Here is a 13,847-nt window from a genome sequence, read left to right on the forward strand (position 1 = left end):
TAACCTGAGTTATTTTAGAGATGCCCAACACATATTGGTAGCTTTCTTATAAATATAAAAAAACTACCACCAAAATACACATTGTACCAATATCCTTTGGATGACTCAAGAAAGAATGGCAAGTTTCAGACAGTAGTGGCAGCCATCTTTTGGAGGAAGTTCTCTCCCAAGAGGAGGGAGGAGGACTTAATGGACATAACGGACACATGAGGGGTGAGGTGATCACAGGTTCCAAGCACAAAGCCTCTGTGGCTAAGGAAACTTGATGCCTTTCCTTGAATAGTTATTTCAATGCTACACCCAGATCTCAAACTCCACTTGTTCCAAAAACTCAGCATGAATAGATCCCACTTCCAGCTTCTCTCATTCTCATGCAATGAATGTCAGGCTACCTGTTTTCATCTCTGTTACACTTGAGAGATCTACCAGCACCCTACGCATTCTGTAAAGCTGAGCAAAAGGCAACTCTACAGCGCCCAGAAAGGAATAGCCAAGTTAAAGGCTTTAGCTGCCACGTGGATCAATAGAAGATTGGTTTCTGTGTTTGACAATTCTAATTGCTCTCTGATTTGTCCCTGCTGGACTCTGGTTTGCAACAACTTCCAGCTCCATAAGGAAAGGATGGTGTGGGCAAGTGCAAGCTGCAAACTAACACAATGCACGTTAAATGCTGGAGGAACTCAACAAGTCAGGCAGTGTCTGTGGAAGTGAATAGACAGTCAATATTTCTTTGACAGTCAAAGTCAATATTTCAGGCTGAGACCCTTCTTCAGAACTGCAAAGGGAAGAGGATGATGACAGAATAAAAAGGTGTGGGAGGGGAAGGAGGCTAGCTGGAAGGTGATAGGTGAACTAGGTGAGTGGGAATTGCCTGGCCTGCTGAGTTCCTCCAGCATTTTGTCTGTCTTGCTTTGGATTTTCAGCATCTGCAGACTTTCTCATGCTTGCGAAGGCCTGTACTAACTCCTTTACTTTTGAGAAAATAGCTTTATTTGTCACATGTGCATTGAAACATCCAGTGATATGCATTGTTTGTGTCAATGACCAACACAGTCTGAGGATTGTGTCTGAAAGTATCACTATGCTTCTGGTATCAGCGCAGCATGTCCACAACTAATTAACCTTAATCAGTGGGATGTGGGAGGGAACCTGATCACCCAGAGAAAACCCGAGTGGTCGCAGGGTGACAATACAAACTCATTACAGTCAGTGGCAGGAATCGAACCCCAGTTGGTGATCGTTGGCACCGTAAAGTGATTGCCACTACAGTTACGCTACACTAATGTTTCGACCTTTATGCCCTCATTTCCTGCAGAATGCATCCAAAGATGTCACTCATAAGTTCTAAACTACCTCTTATGAAACTACATACTTTAAATCAGATGCATATTACTTAGGTTAATATTCTTTAAAAATAATAAATTAATATTGAGTGAATAGACAAAGTAATTTATTGCTGTTACAGTAAATGCTCCATTTGTCTACAAAAGGTGATGGCTTGTTACATTTCTGTCACACTGTTGTGTCAGCTTTGCTGATATTAATTCCTATGTCCATATTCATAATGGAAGCCACTTAAATGAAGTTGTCACATAATAATTACAGCCTCCCGTCAATGGTGGCAGTGTAACAATTTAGACTCACATTTCAAAATTCTTCAGCAATTCCCAAAATACAGCAGCTTTTTACTTCATTAAATAAAGTCTCAATAATAAACAAAATATGTAATCACTCAAAACTCTTTTGTGAATAACAATTAATCATTTATCTCCAATTGAAATCTGCATTGTTATAATAAAATTGTAAAAAGCATTTTATAAAATCATGCCTAAAATGTACCTGTTTTATTGGTAAGGATCCAACAGTACCTGCACAGAGAACACTTACATAAGAGCCACCATGGGCAGGTTGGAGCTTCAGCACATGCAGATTCCAGCCAATAAATCTGTAACTATCGCCTAGCTATGAACTATTCCTGAGGAAGATGAACTGGGTTTCTCCAGCATGTACAGATATTTAGGCTTCCCTCATGATGCACCATCAATAACTCACTCTGAGACGTAGGCGAGATATCGGCTTTTATTGACTGGAAGAAGGAACCAGGAGTGAGTGTCTATCATACAAGGTCCTGGAGACTGAGGCCGAGTGTCAGGCCGCAGGTCTCCTTTATACAGGGGCCTGTGGGAGGAGCCACAGGAGCAGTCAGCAGGGGCGTGTCCCGACAGGCACATAGTTCACCACATTCACCCCCCCTTCGTTTGAAAAAGTCCTCATGTAGCGAAGGTTCTTACAAGTCAAGCCGATCAGGCGGTCGAATCTGTCGCTGCGATCTACGTAGCACCGGCTGTGACCCCATAGGTGCCGGCAACATTGGCGATTGCACAGGGGACGGGGGTTGCGCGTGTTCTTGCCCACTAGGCGCCGGTGATCCCTCATGCATGTGCGAGGCGCCTGGTATAAACGCGTACGAAACGCCCGGTATACAAGTGTCGTGAGGAGTCTGTGTAGGGCCTGGTGCGTACGGTGTCACCTCTGGTGCAGGGTTCACAGTTACCGGAGAGCCTTCAGGGTAGTGGTCTGCTGCACCTGCGGGTGCCAGGTCGCGGATGGAGACCGTGTCCTCCCGCCCATCAGGTAAGACCACGTAAGCATACTGGGGGTTCGCATGGAGAAGGTGAACCCTCTCCACCAGCGGGGAGTATTTATTGCTCCTCACATGTTTCCGGAGCAGCACTGGCCCCGGGGACGTCAGCCAAACTGGTAGGGTGGTCCCAGTGACAGACTTCCTGGGAAAAGAGAATAGGCGTTCGTGAGGGGTGGCATTGGTGGACGTACATAACAGAGAGCGGATAGAGTGCAGTGCCTCAGGGAGGACCTCCTGCCATCGAGAGACCGGCAACCCTTTGGACTTAAGGGCTAAAAGTGTGGCCTTCCACACTGTGGCATTCTCCCGCTCTACCTGGCCATTACCCCGGGGATTATAACTCGTGGTCCGACTGGTAGCAATGCCCCTAGCTAGCAAGTACTGGCGCAGCTCCTCACTCATAAAGGAGGACCCTCTATCACTGTGGATATAGCAGGGATACCCGAACAGAGTGAAGAGCTGGCGCAGGGCTTTTATGACGGACGTGGCAGTGGTGTCGGGGCAGGGGATGGCAAAGGGGAACCGTGAGAACTCGTCAATAACACTGAGAAAATAGACATTGCGGTCAGTGGAGGGAAGGGGGCCCTTAAGGTCAACACTCAGGCGTTCAAAAGGGCGGGTGGCCTTGACAAGTTGTGCCGTGTCAGGACAGTAGAAGTGCGGTTTGCACTCGGCACAAATTTGGCAGTCCCTGGTCATCGTCCTGATGTCCTCCAGGGAGTACGGCAGGTTCCGAGCTTTCACAAAATGGTAAAATCGGGTGACCCCCGGATGGCAAAGTTGTGCATGAAGGGCGTACAGCTGGTCGAGCTGTGTGCTAGCACATGTTCCCCGGGATAGGGCATCAGGGGGCTCATTGAGTCTGCCAGGCCGGTACAGGATATCATAGGTGTAGGTGGAGAGTTCTATCCTCCACCGCAAAATCTTATCATTTTTGATCTTGCCCCGCTGTTGGTTGCTGAACAGGAACGCAACCGAGCGCTGGTCGGTCAGCACAGTGAATCTTTTGCCAGCAAGATAGTGCCTCCAGTGCCTAACAGCCTCCACTATGGCCTGGGCTTCTTTCTCCACCGCGGAGTGCCGAATTTCAGAGCCTTGGAGGGTGCGAGAAAAGAATGCTACTGGTCTGCCTTCCTGATTAAGGGTAGCAGCCAGAGCGAAATCGGAGGCATCACACTCCACTTGGAAGGGAGCGGTCTCGTCCACTGCATGCATCGTAGCTTTGGCAATGTCCGCTTTAATGCAGTTGAAGGCCGCGCAGGCCTCAGCAGAGAGGGGAAACGAGGTAGACTTGACCAGGGGGCGAGCCTTGTCTGCGTAATGGGGGACCCATTGGGCGTAATAGGAAAAAAACCCCAGGCACCGTCTGAGGGCCTTGAGAGTGGTGGGAAGAGGGAGCTCTAACAGGGGGCGCATACGTTCGGGATCAGGCCCAATAACCCCGTTTTCCACGACATACCCAAGTATAGCAAGGCGGGTGGTACCAAAAACACACTTGTCCCTGTTATAAGTAAGGTTCAGAGCTGCGGCCACTTGGAGAAACCGTTGGAGGTTGGCGTCGTGATCTGGCCTGTCATGACCACAGATGGTGATGTTATCCAGATAGGGAAATGTGGCCTGCAGTTGGTACTGGTCCACCATCCGGTCCATTTCCCTCTGGAAGACAGAGACACCATTCGTGACACCGAAAGGGACGCGCAGGAAGTGATAGAGCCGGCCGCCCGCCTCGAAGGCGGTGTAGGGGCGGTCCTCTGGGCAGATGGGGAGCTGGTGATAAGCGGATTTCAGATCTATTGTCGAGTACACCTTATACTGAGCAATCTGGTTGACCATATCCGCGATGCGGGGTAGGGGGTATGCGTCATGCTGCGTAAACCTATTGATGGTTTGACTATAGTCCACCACCATCCTATTTTTCTGCCCAGTCCGAACAACAACCACCTGGGCCCTCCAAGGGCTTGTGCTCGGCTCAATGATCCCCTCCCTGAGCAGCCGCTGCACCTCCGACCGAATGAAGGCCCGGTCCCCCGCGCTGTACCTCCTGCTTTTGGTTGCCACAGGTTTACAGTCGGGGGTCAGGTTGGCGAACAGCGGTGGGGAAGGGATCTTGAGAGTGGAGAGGCTGCAAGTGTCGGTAGCGCAGCTGTTGGCCTGGTTCTGGATGGGATGTGTGTGTCCGTGTGTGTGTGTGGTCAGTAGCGGGGTATGTGAAGAAGTCCCACAAAACTGAGGATTCTTGACAGTGAGTGGTGGGAGGGGCCCGTCGTATACCATAGTCACACTTTCGAGATGGCTCTGGAAGTCCAGCCCCAATAGCACAGGTGCACACAGATTAGGCATGACCAGCAGTTCAAAGTCCCGATATACTGTGCCTTGCACCACCAAAGTCGCTACACAACCCGCCCGGATGTCTGCGGACTGCGACCCAGAGGCCAAATGGAACCTCCGACTGACCGGCCGCGTTGCAAGTCCGCAGCGTTGCACTGTGTCCGGGTGAATAAAACTCCCAGTGCTGCCCGTGTCAAACAGGCATCCAGTCCAATGCCCCTCCACCTGGATGTCCATCATGGACCTTGCAAGCTGGTGTGGGGCGCTTTGGTCGAGAGTCACAGTGGCCAGAGTTGGATCGCCGTCGGGGTACCCGGTCAGCATCGGAGGGTCGGGGGCGGGGCATGCTGACGCCGACAAAGATGGCCGCTCACATCCGGGGTACCCGGTCAGCATCCGAGGATCGGGGGCGGGGCGTGCTGACGTCGACAAAGATGGCCGCCCACATCCCGGCATGCAAGATGGCGGCCCCCACGTTTCACCCGCAGCGCTGCACTCCGCTCGAGGTTGAGACTTACAGACCTTGGCGAAGTGGCCCCGCTTTCCGCAGCTGGAGCAGGTCGCTTCTCGCGCTGGACAGCGTTGTCGAGGATGTTTCTTTTGGCCACAGAAATAACAAGGCACGAGTTTCTTACGGGCCACAGCCGTGGTCTGGGTCGGGGAGCTCGTGGAATGGCGACTGGCGGCGGCGTTGGCGAATTCGCTCCCGGGAGCTGGCGGTGGCGGGGTCTGAGGCGTCCACGAAACCGGCGGGGAATCGCGCGACTGGACAGCGTCGGCGTTATGCCGCGCAGCTTCTAGAGCGTTGGCCTTCTCTATCGCCGAGCTTAAGGTAAGATCCGAGTTCTCCAGCAGCCGCTGGCGCATGTACACTGACCTCAGTCCCGTCACAAAGGCGTCTCGCACCAGCAGCTCCGCATGCTGTTCTGCCGTGAGCGTCTTGCAGTCACAAGCCCGGACGAGTGTCTGTAATGCTCGGAGAAACTCAGCGCACGATTCGCCAGGCCGCTGTTGCCGGGTAGCTAAACGATGTCTTGCGTAGACGGTGTTCACCGGCCGCAGGTACTGTCGTTTGAGGGCGTCCAGTGCCCCTTCGTAGGTCGGCAGGTCCCGGATAAAGGAGTAAACTTTGGGGGTTACCCTCGAGAGTAGGATTCTGTGCATAACGGCGGGTTCAGTCGCACGAAGCTCCGCCAAGTACGATTGGAAGCATGCAAGCCAGTGTTCAAAAGCGAGAGCTGCGTCAGGGTCTTGAGGGTCCAAATCCAACCGGTCCGGACGCAAAACGGGTTCCATGTTTTAAAACTTCCAGTCAATAAAATTGATGCACCATCAATAACTCACTCTGAGACGTAGGCGAGATATCGGCTTTTATTGACTGGAAGAAAGAACCAGGAGTGAGTGTCTATCATACAAGGTCCTGGAGACTGAGGCCGAGTGTCAGGCCGCAGGTCTCCTTTATACAGGGGCCTGTGGGAGGAGCCACAGGAGCAGTCAGCAGGGGCGTGTCCCGACAGGCACATAGTTCACCACACCTCATTACACCACTAAAAGTCCAGGCCCCCTGAAGGGCCAGCCATTCACATCCAGGAGGTTTTCCTTTAGCAAGTTAGTACTCGGGATTCGCCTAATGTAATACGTGAGCTGTCTCAAAGAACTGAGAGTAGGTAGAGACCTCTACCTGCACCAATATCCCTTGTCCATTTTTGTAGCTTCATTAAAGATTTTTCTAAGACTTGAAGCTTTCTCAGAAGCCTTACACTACCAAAAGAGCCTTCTGAGCTCTCTCAGAAACCTGTTTTCAAAGAAATAAGATCATCCAATCTTACAGCCAAAAAAAAGGGAAGCTATTCAAGGTAACACTCACAGAATGCTGGAAAAACTCAGCAGGTCAAGCAGCAACTATAAAGATGAAGAAACAGTTGATGTTTCGTGCCGAGACCCTTCTTTAGGAGTGGAAAGGAAGTAGGAAGATGCCAGAATAAAAAGGTGGAGAGAGGGAAGGAGGATAGTTTAGAAGATGGGAGGTGAAGCCAGGTTGGTAGGAAAGATAAAGAACTGGAGAGGAGAGAGGAGCATAGGAGAAGGGATGGAGGAGGTGATAGGCAGGTGAAGAGAAGTAAGATATCAGAGTGGTAAGTAGAAGAAAAGGGGTAGGAGAGGGAATTTTTTTTTGAGAGAAAGAAATCAAAATTTATGCCACACACTCAAAATGCTGAAGGAACTCAGCAGGCTAGGCAGCATCTATGGAAAAGAGTAAACATTCGACATTTTGGGCATAGGCGATTTATCATACCATCAGGTTGGAAGCTACCCCGATGGAATATAAGATGTTGTTCCTTCACCCTGAAGGTGGCCTCATCTTGGCACAAGAGGAGGCCATAGTCTGACATGTCAGAACAAGAGTGGGAATGAGAATTAAAATGTTTGGCCACTGGGAAGCTCTGCTTTTGGTGGATGGAACGGAGGTGCTCAATGAAGCGATCCCCTAATTTACAATGTATCTCATCAGTGGAGAGGAGACCATATCGGGACCACTGGAACATAGTCGACACCAACAGATTCACAGGTCAAATGTTGCTGCATCTGGAAGGACTGCTTGAGGCCCTGGACGTAGGTGAATGGGCAGGTGTAGCACTTTGGTCATGGCCTGTAGGGAATGTAGCTGTTACAAGTAACTAGGCAAGATCATCTCTTGATTAGTAGCTTCTGAATTTATTTTCACTGTACGCTGGTTCAGACAGTTGTTCATTTACATCTCATCAGCATTTTTCACTAATTATAAGCGCTGAATAAAAAAAACTATACAATTTTATAATTACTAGAATTAACAACAACATACCTTATAGGACACTCTACCCTGTTTGTAAACTGTATCTAGAAGGCTAATATTGATGAACACAAAATTCATAATATACAGTATGCTCTCTTGTTACAAAAATACTGTAGATTCAATCCAAAATCCTGTGTTTAAAATATTTAGCTACAACAGGCTACATATGGTGTCAATAATTAACTCTTAGCTTAAGCTTTTGACATTATTGACAAATAATCAGTTGGATCATATATCACTGGTGTTATTTTTCATATTTGACAACATTCCTTCCAAGAGTTGATTTGAAACAATTTGTTTCCTTGACGTTTAAAGATTTGGGAGTGACATTTTCAATAATTGTAGGAAGAAAGGTGATTGAATTGCCAACAGGGTTATGTTAGGCAAAGCTGACAATTATTAATTAAATCATGCAAAGACAAGTAAGTAGCAGCAAATGTGAACAGAAGTAAAAATAAACAAAAGATTTTCTTTATTTTCTTATAGCTAACGAGCAAAATGATTGGAATTTTGTGCTGAAATATCACTAATTTAACACAGAACTGCCAGCATTTTCCAGTGCAAATGCACTAATTTGGGAATTCCCCATATTCACATAAAGATGTTAAAATATTGTCAAACGTTTTCCTGGTGCTCTCTTCTGCTGCCTCCTCACTGAGTGCACTGGCAAAATATAACAGTTGTGGAAATGACTGAACCCTTCTGCTGAGGAATCTACTAGCAGAATCTGCACGATTTTAGATTTGGCAATTAGCTTGTTGTACCAAAACCCTCCCCACTGCAGTAATCCTCATGTGATGGCATTCACCCTCGCTACAGTGCTTCGTTGATGAGGGTCGAAATGCCTTTCGTGAGGAAGTAGAATCAGTAACTTTATTCATACCAGGATGATGCATCAAGTGTAAGCAGCTTGACACTGGCAGGAAATTCTACATTAAGAAATATTTATTCAGTATGCAATGCTGTTCATTGCTTTTGAAAATCAATTTAAAAATCTGATCAGCTCATAAACAATTGGATTTGAGATATTTAGATGATAATACATCATTTGTTCATGGATATCTATGTTTACTGGACAAATCATTGTTTTTGATGACCTTTATTTGTCACATGGATATTGAAGCATCGAAACATAGAGTGAAATGTATCATTTTGTGACAGTGGCCAACACCATCAGAGGATTGTGCTGGGGGCTGCTCGCAAGTGTTCCCATGCTTCTGACGCCAATGCAGCATGCCCACAATTCACCCGTATTACCCTAGCTCACACCTTTGGAAAGTGAGAGAAAACCGGAGCCCCCAGAGGAACCCCACGTGATCACAGGGTGAATGTACAAACCCCTTACAGACAGCGGCAGGAAATCGGCGATCGCTGCCATTGTAAAGTGATTGCAATAACCATAATGTCACTGTGCACTGCTAAACTATAAGACCACAAGAGCATAAGATGCAATGGCAGAATAAGGCCAGGTGGTCAATCGTCTGCTCTGCCCCTCATCATGGCTGATCCAACTTTCCCTCCCAGCCCCATTCTCCTGCCTTCTCCCCGTATCCCTTCATGCCCTGATCAATTGAAAATCTATTAATCTCTGCCTTAAATATACGAGGGGTGATTGATAAGTTCGTATCTCATCTCCTTCTACCTTAGGCCACAAACTTATCAATCACCCGGTGAGTTATTAACTTCAAACCTTCTGCATAATCACTCAGTTGACCTGCGCGTGCATGTAAGAGCTGTACGACTCAACTCCTTCTACCTTAGGCCACAAACTTATCAATCACCCATCTGTGGACACTTTCTGGAGGTCCATGATCCGTATGCTCCACGACCACTGGACTAAGTGTGTAAATGTAGGAGGGGACTATGTTGAAAAGTAAATGTGCTAGGTTTTCTGAAATTGACTCCTTCTACCTTAGGCCATGAACTTATCAATCACCCCTCGTACATGACTTAGCCTCCAAAGCTGCCTGTGACAATGAATTCCACAAATTCACAACTCTGCCTAAAAAAGGATTCCTTCTCATCTCAGTTCTAAAAGATTACCCCTGTATTCTGAGGCTGTGTCCTCTGGTGTTAGACTCTCCCACCACTGGAAACATCCTCCCACTTCCACTCTATTGAGGCCTTTCAACATTTGATGGGTTTCAATGAGGTCACCACTTATTCTTCTGAATTCCAGTGAATACAGGCCCAGAGCCATCAAATGCAATTCACATGACAAGCTGTTCACACCTGGAATCATTTTCATGAAACTCCTTTGAAGCTCTCCCGTGTCATCAGATCCTTTATTAGGTAAGGGGCCTAAACTGCTCACAATACTCCAAGTGAGGCCTCACCAGTGCTTTACAAAGCCCTAACGTTACATCCTTGCTTTTATGTTCTAGTCCTCTTGAATTGAATGCAAACATCACATTTACCTTCCTTGCCACAGACTCAACTTGCAAATTAACCTTTAGGGAATCCTGCACAAGGACTTCCAAGTTCCGTTGCACCTGAGATTTTTGTATTTTCTCTCCATTTAGAAAAACAGTCTACCCTTTCATTTCTTCTACCAAAATACATGACCATACATTTCCCGTCACTGTATTTCATCTGCCACATCTTTGCCCATTCTCCTAATCTGCCTAAGTCCTTGTGTAGCCTCTCTACTTCCTCAAAACTACCCGCAAACTTTGCAACAAAGCCATCAATTCCATCATCCAAGTAATTGACATATAACATAAAGAGTAGTAGTCCCAACACAGTGCCCTGTAGAACACCACTATTCACCAACAGCCAACCAAAAAAGCCTCCCTTTGCTCTCATTCTTTGCCCCTTGTCAATCAACCATTGCTTTATCCATGCTAGAATTTTTCTTGTAATACCATGAGCTTGTAGCTTGTTAAGTGGCCTTATGTGTGGCACCTTGTCAAAGGCCTTCTGAAAATCCAACTACACAATATTAACCAATTATCCTTTGTCTGTCCTGCTTGTTATTTCTTCAAAGAATTCCAACAGATTTGTCAGGCAAGATTTCCCCTTGTGGAATCCACGCTGACTACGGCCTATTGTATCACATGCTTCCAAATACCCTAACACCACATCTTTAACAATCGATTCCAACATCTTCCCAACCACTGAGGTCAGACTGACTGGCTTTTCATTTTATTTCTTCTGCCTCACTCCTTTCTTGAAGAGTGGGGTGCCATTTGCAATTTCCAGTCTTCTGGATCATTCCAGAATCTAGTAATCCTTGAAAGATCTTTACTAATGCATCCACAATCTCTTCAGCTACCTCTTTCAGAACCCTGGGGTGTTCACCTTCTCATCCTGGTGACTTATCTATCTTCAGACCTTTCAGTTTCCTAAGAAGTTCCTCCCAAATAATGGCAACTTCACACATCTCTGCCCCCTAACACTCTTGCCCTTCCAGCATACTACTAGTGTCTTCCACAGTGAAGACCGATACTCAGTGCTTATTCAGTACATTGGCCATTTCTTTCTTCCCCATTACTACATCTGCTGCATCATGTTCCAGCAGACTGATACCCACTCTCACCTCTTTTTTACACTTAATGTATCTGAAGAAACTTTTGGTATCTTCTTCAATATTATTGGCTAGCTTACCTTCATATTCCATCTTTTTCTTCTTAATGACTTTTTTAGTTGCCTTCTGCTGGTTTTTAAAAACTTCCCAATCCTGCAGCTTCCCACTCAGTTTTGCCCTGTTATATGCCCTCTCTTTGGCTTTTATTTTGGCTGTGACTTCTCTTGTTAGCCATGGGTTGTGTCATCTTCCTCTTTAGGATGTATATATCCTGCACCTTCCAAATTGTTTCCTGAAATTGCAGCCATTGCTGCTCCGTTGTCATTCCTCTCATGCCTCTGTAATTCCCTTTACTCCACTGTAATACTGATACATCTGACTTTAGCTTCTCTTTCTCGAATTGCAGGGTGGAATCTATCATATTATGATCACTTACCCCTAAGGGTTCTTTTGCCTTAACCTCTCTAATCAATTCCGGTTCATTGCACAACACCCAATCCAGAATAGCTGATCCTCTAGCGGGCTCAACCACGAGCTGCTCTAAAAAGCCATCTCATAGGCATTCTAGAAAATCTCCCCCTTGGGATCCAGCACAAAGCTGATTTTTCAATCTTCCTGCATTTTGAAATCCTCTATGACTATTGTAACGTTGCCCTTCTGGCATGCATTTTCTATCATAATTTGTAGACCACATCCTTACGACTATTTGGGGGTCTGTATACAACTCCCATCAGGGTCTTTTTACCCGTGCATTTCTTTAACTCTACCCACAATGCTTCAACACCTTCCGACTCCTCATTCTAATGATTTCAGGGGTTTTTTCTGCCAGTAGAGCCATGCCTCCCCCTCTGCCTACCTGCCTGTCCTTTCAACATAATTCTACCTTGGAATCTACCTTACTTCATATACTGTGCACAGTCAAATATAACACCTTCAGGCCTGTATTCACCCCTTTCAGTTTTGTCACCCTTTTACATTGCAACTCATCCTGCGGATCACAACTTTGCCCTACCATCAGCCTCTCCTTGCTAAAAGTCTGACTACACACTGCCTCCATTTGTAATCCAACTATCTCATCTTCAGCACTGTCACTCCAGTTCCCAACCTCCTGCCAACTCAGTTTAAACCCTTCCGAACAACTCTCGTAAGCCTGCCTGTAAGGGTCTTGGTCCTCCTCAGGTTCAGGTGTTACCGAACCCTTTTGTACAGGTTATACCTTCCCCAGAAGAGATCCCAATGATCCATAAGTCTGAACCCCTGCCCCATAAAAGTGGATAGGCCATTTGACCCTTTGTACAGTAACTACTGAATATGGCCTCAGTACCACCTCTTATTCTTCATTCCCTTAATATATAACTATTTATCAGTCTCTTTCTTGCATATACTCAGTGACTGAGATTCCACAGTCATCTTAAGCAGAGAATTTCTGCTGGTTGAGGAAATTTCTTCTCATCTCTGCCCTCAATGCTGAGACTATGACCTCTAGTTTCAGACAGGGAAAGCTCTGCTTCTAAAAAGAATTCTATTTGCCTTGGTAATATCACCTCTCACTCTTCAAAATTCAGGTGAGCACTGGCCCAGTCTGGTTAATTTGCCCTCATATAACAAACCCCCATGGTAGAAATGAACTGGTTGAATCTTTGCTGCACTGCTCTGTCTGGACATGAAACTGTTACAGCTTTCAATTCCGGTGCCGTTCTGTCTCTGTAATACAATGAAACGTGTGGTATTTCTCCCACAGTCCAAAGATGTAATGGGGGGAGGGGGTGGGTAGATTAATTTGTCATTGTAAATTGCCCTGTGATTAGGTTAGGGTTACTTGGGTTTGTGGAATCACAAAGAGCTGGAACTGTCTACTTAGCATTGTATCGATAAATAACTAAATACATTTCCTCATTAGATAGGTAGACTATACCTGGGCACTACAATTCAGTTGTTAGTGTGCACTTGGTTCTGCCAATGTAGAGGTGATCAAATCAGGAGCGCCAAGTACAGTAGATGAGATTGGAGGAGCTGCAAATGAACCTTTGACTCATCTGGAAGGACTTATCTGCCCCATTAACTCCGTTTATATTTATGCATTTTGTGGCTTCCATAATAGACTTAAAAAAATTTACTATTTCTTAAAGTTCAAAGTAACACTTATTATCAAAGTACATAGATGTCACCTTATACCACCATGAGATTCTTTTTCCTGTGCAGATATAGTAATGAGCAAATCTATAGGACGGTAACTGAAACCAGGATCAATGAACATCAAACTGGGCAAACACAAATATAAATAAATAGTAATGAATAACAAACATGAAATAAAAGGATATAGAATCCTTAAAGTGAGACCATTGGTTGTGGGAACACCAGACATAGAATGAGGGTTGTATCACTTCTTGGTCAAGAACACAATGGTCGACGGGTAGTAACTGTTCTTGAACACAGTGGTGCAAGTCCTGAGACACTTGTACCTTCTACCTGATGGCAGCAGCAAGAAAAGAGCACGGCCTGGGTGGTGAGAATCT

The 13,847-nt window shown here is 46.3% G+C and overlaps 1 protein-coding gene across 1 annotated transcript; it reads right to left on the reverse strand.

The window, feature by feature from the left end:
• Nucleotides 1-2,071: 2,071 nt before the first annotated feature.
• Nucleotides 2,072-6,340, reverse strand: LOC132382279 (uncharacterized). The gene is made up of 2 exons (XM_059952398.1): nt 4,104-6,340; nt 2,072-2,786 (listed from the first exon to the last, which is right to left on the reverse strand). The coding sequence occupies exons 1-2, from the start codon at nt 6,266-6,268 to the stop codon at nt 2,288-2,290; spliced, it is 2,664 nt and encodes an 887-aa protein (XP_059808381.1). The 5' UTR covers nt 6,269-6,340; the 3' UTR covers nt 2,072-2,287.
• Nucleotides 6,341-13,847: the final 7,507 nt, after the last annotated feature.

This window comes from Hypanus sabinus, chromosome 1 (genome assembly GCF_030144855.1).
Source record: "Hypanus sabinus isolate sHypSab1 chromosome 1, sHypSab1.hap1, whole genome shotgun sequence".
NCBI lineage: Eukaryota > Metazoa > Chordata > Chondrichthyes > Myliobatiformes > Dasyatidae > Hypanus > Hypanus sabinus.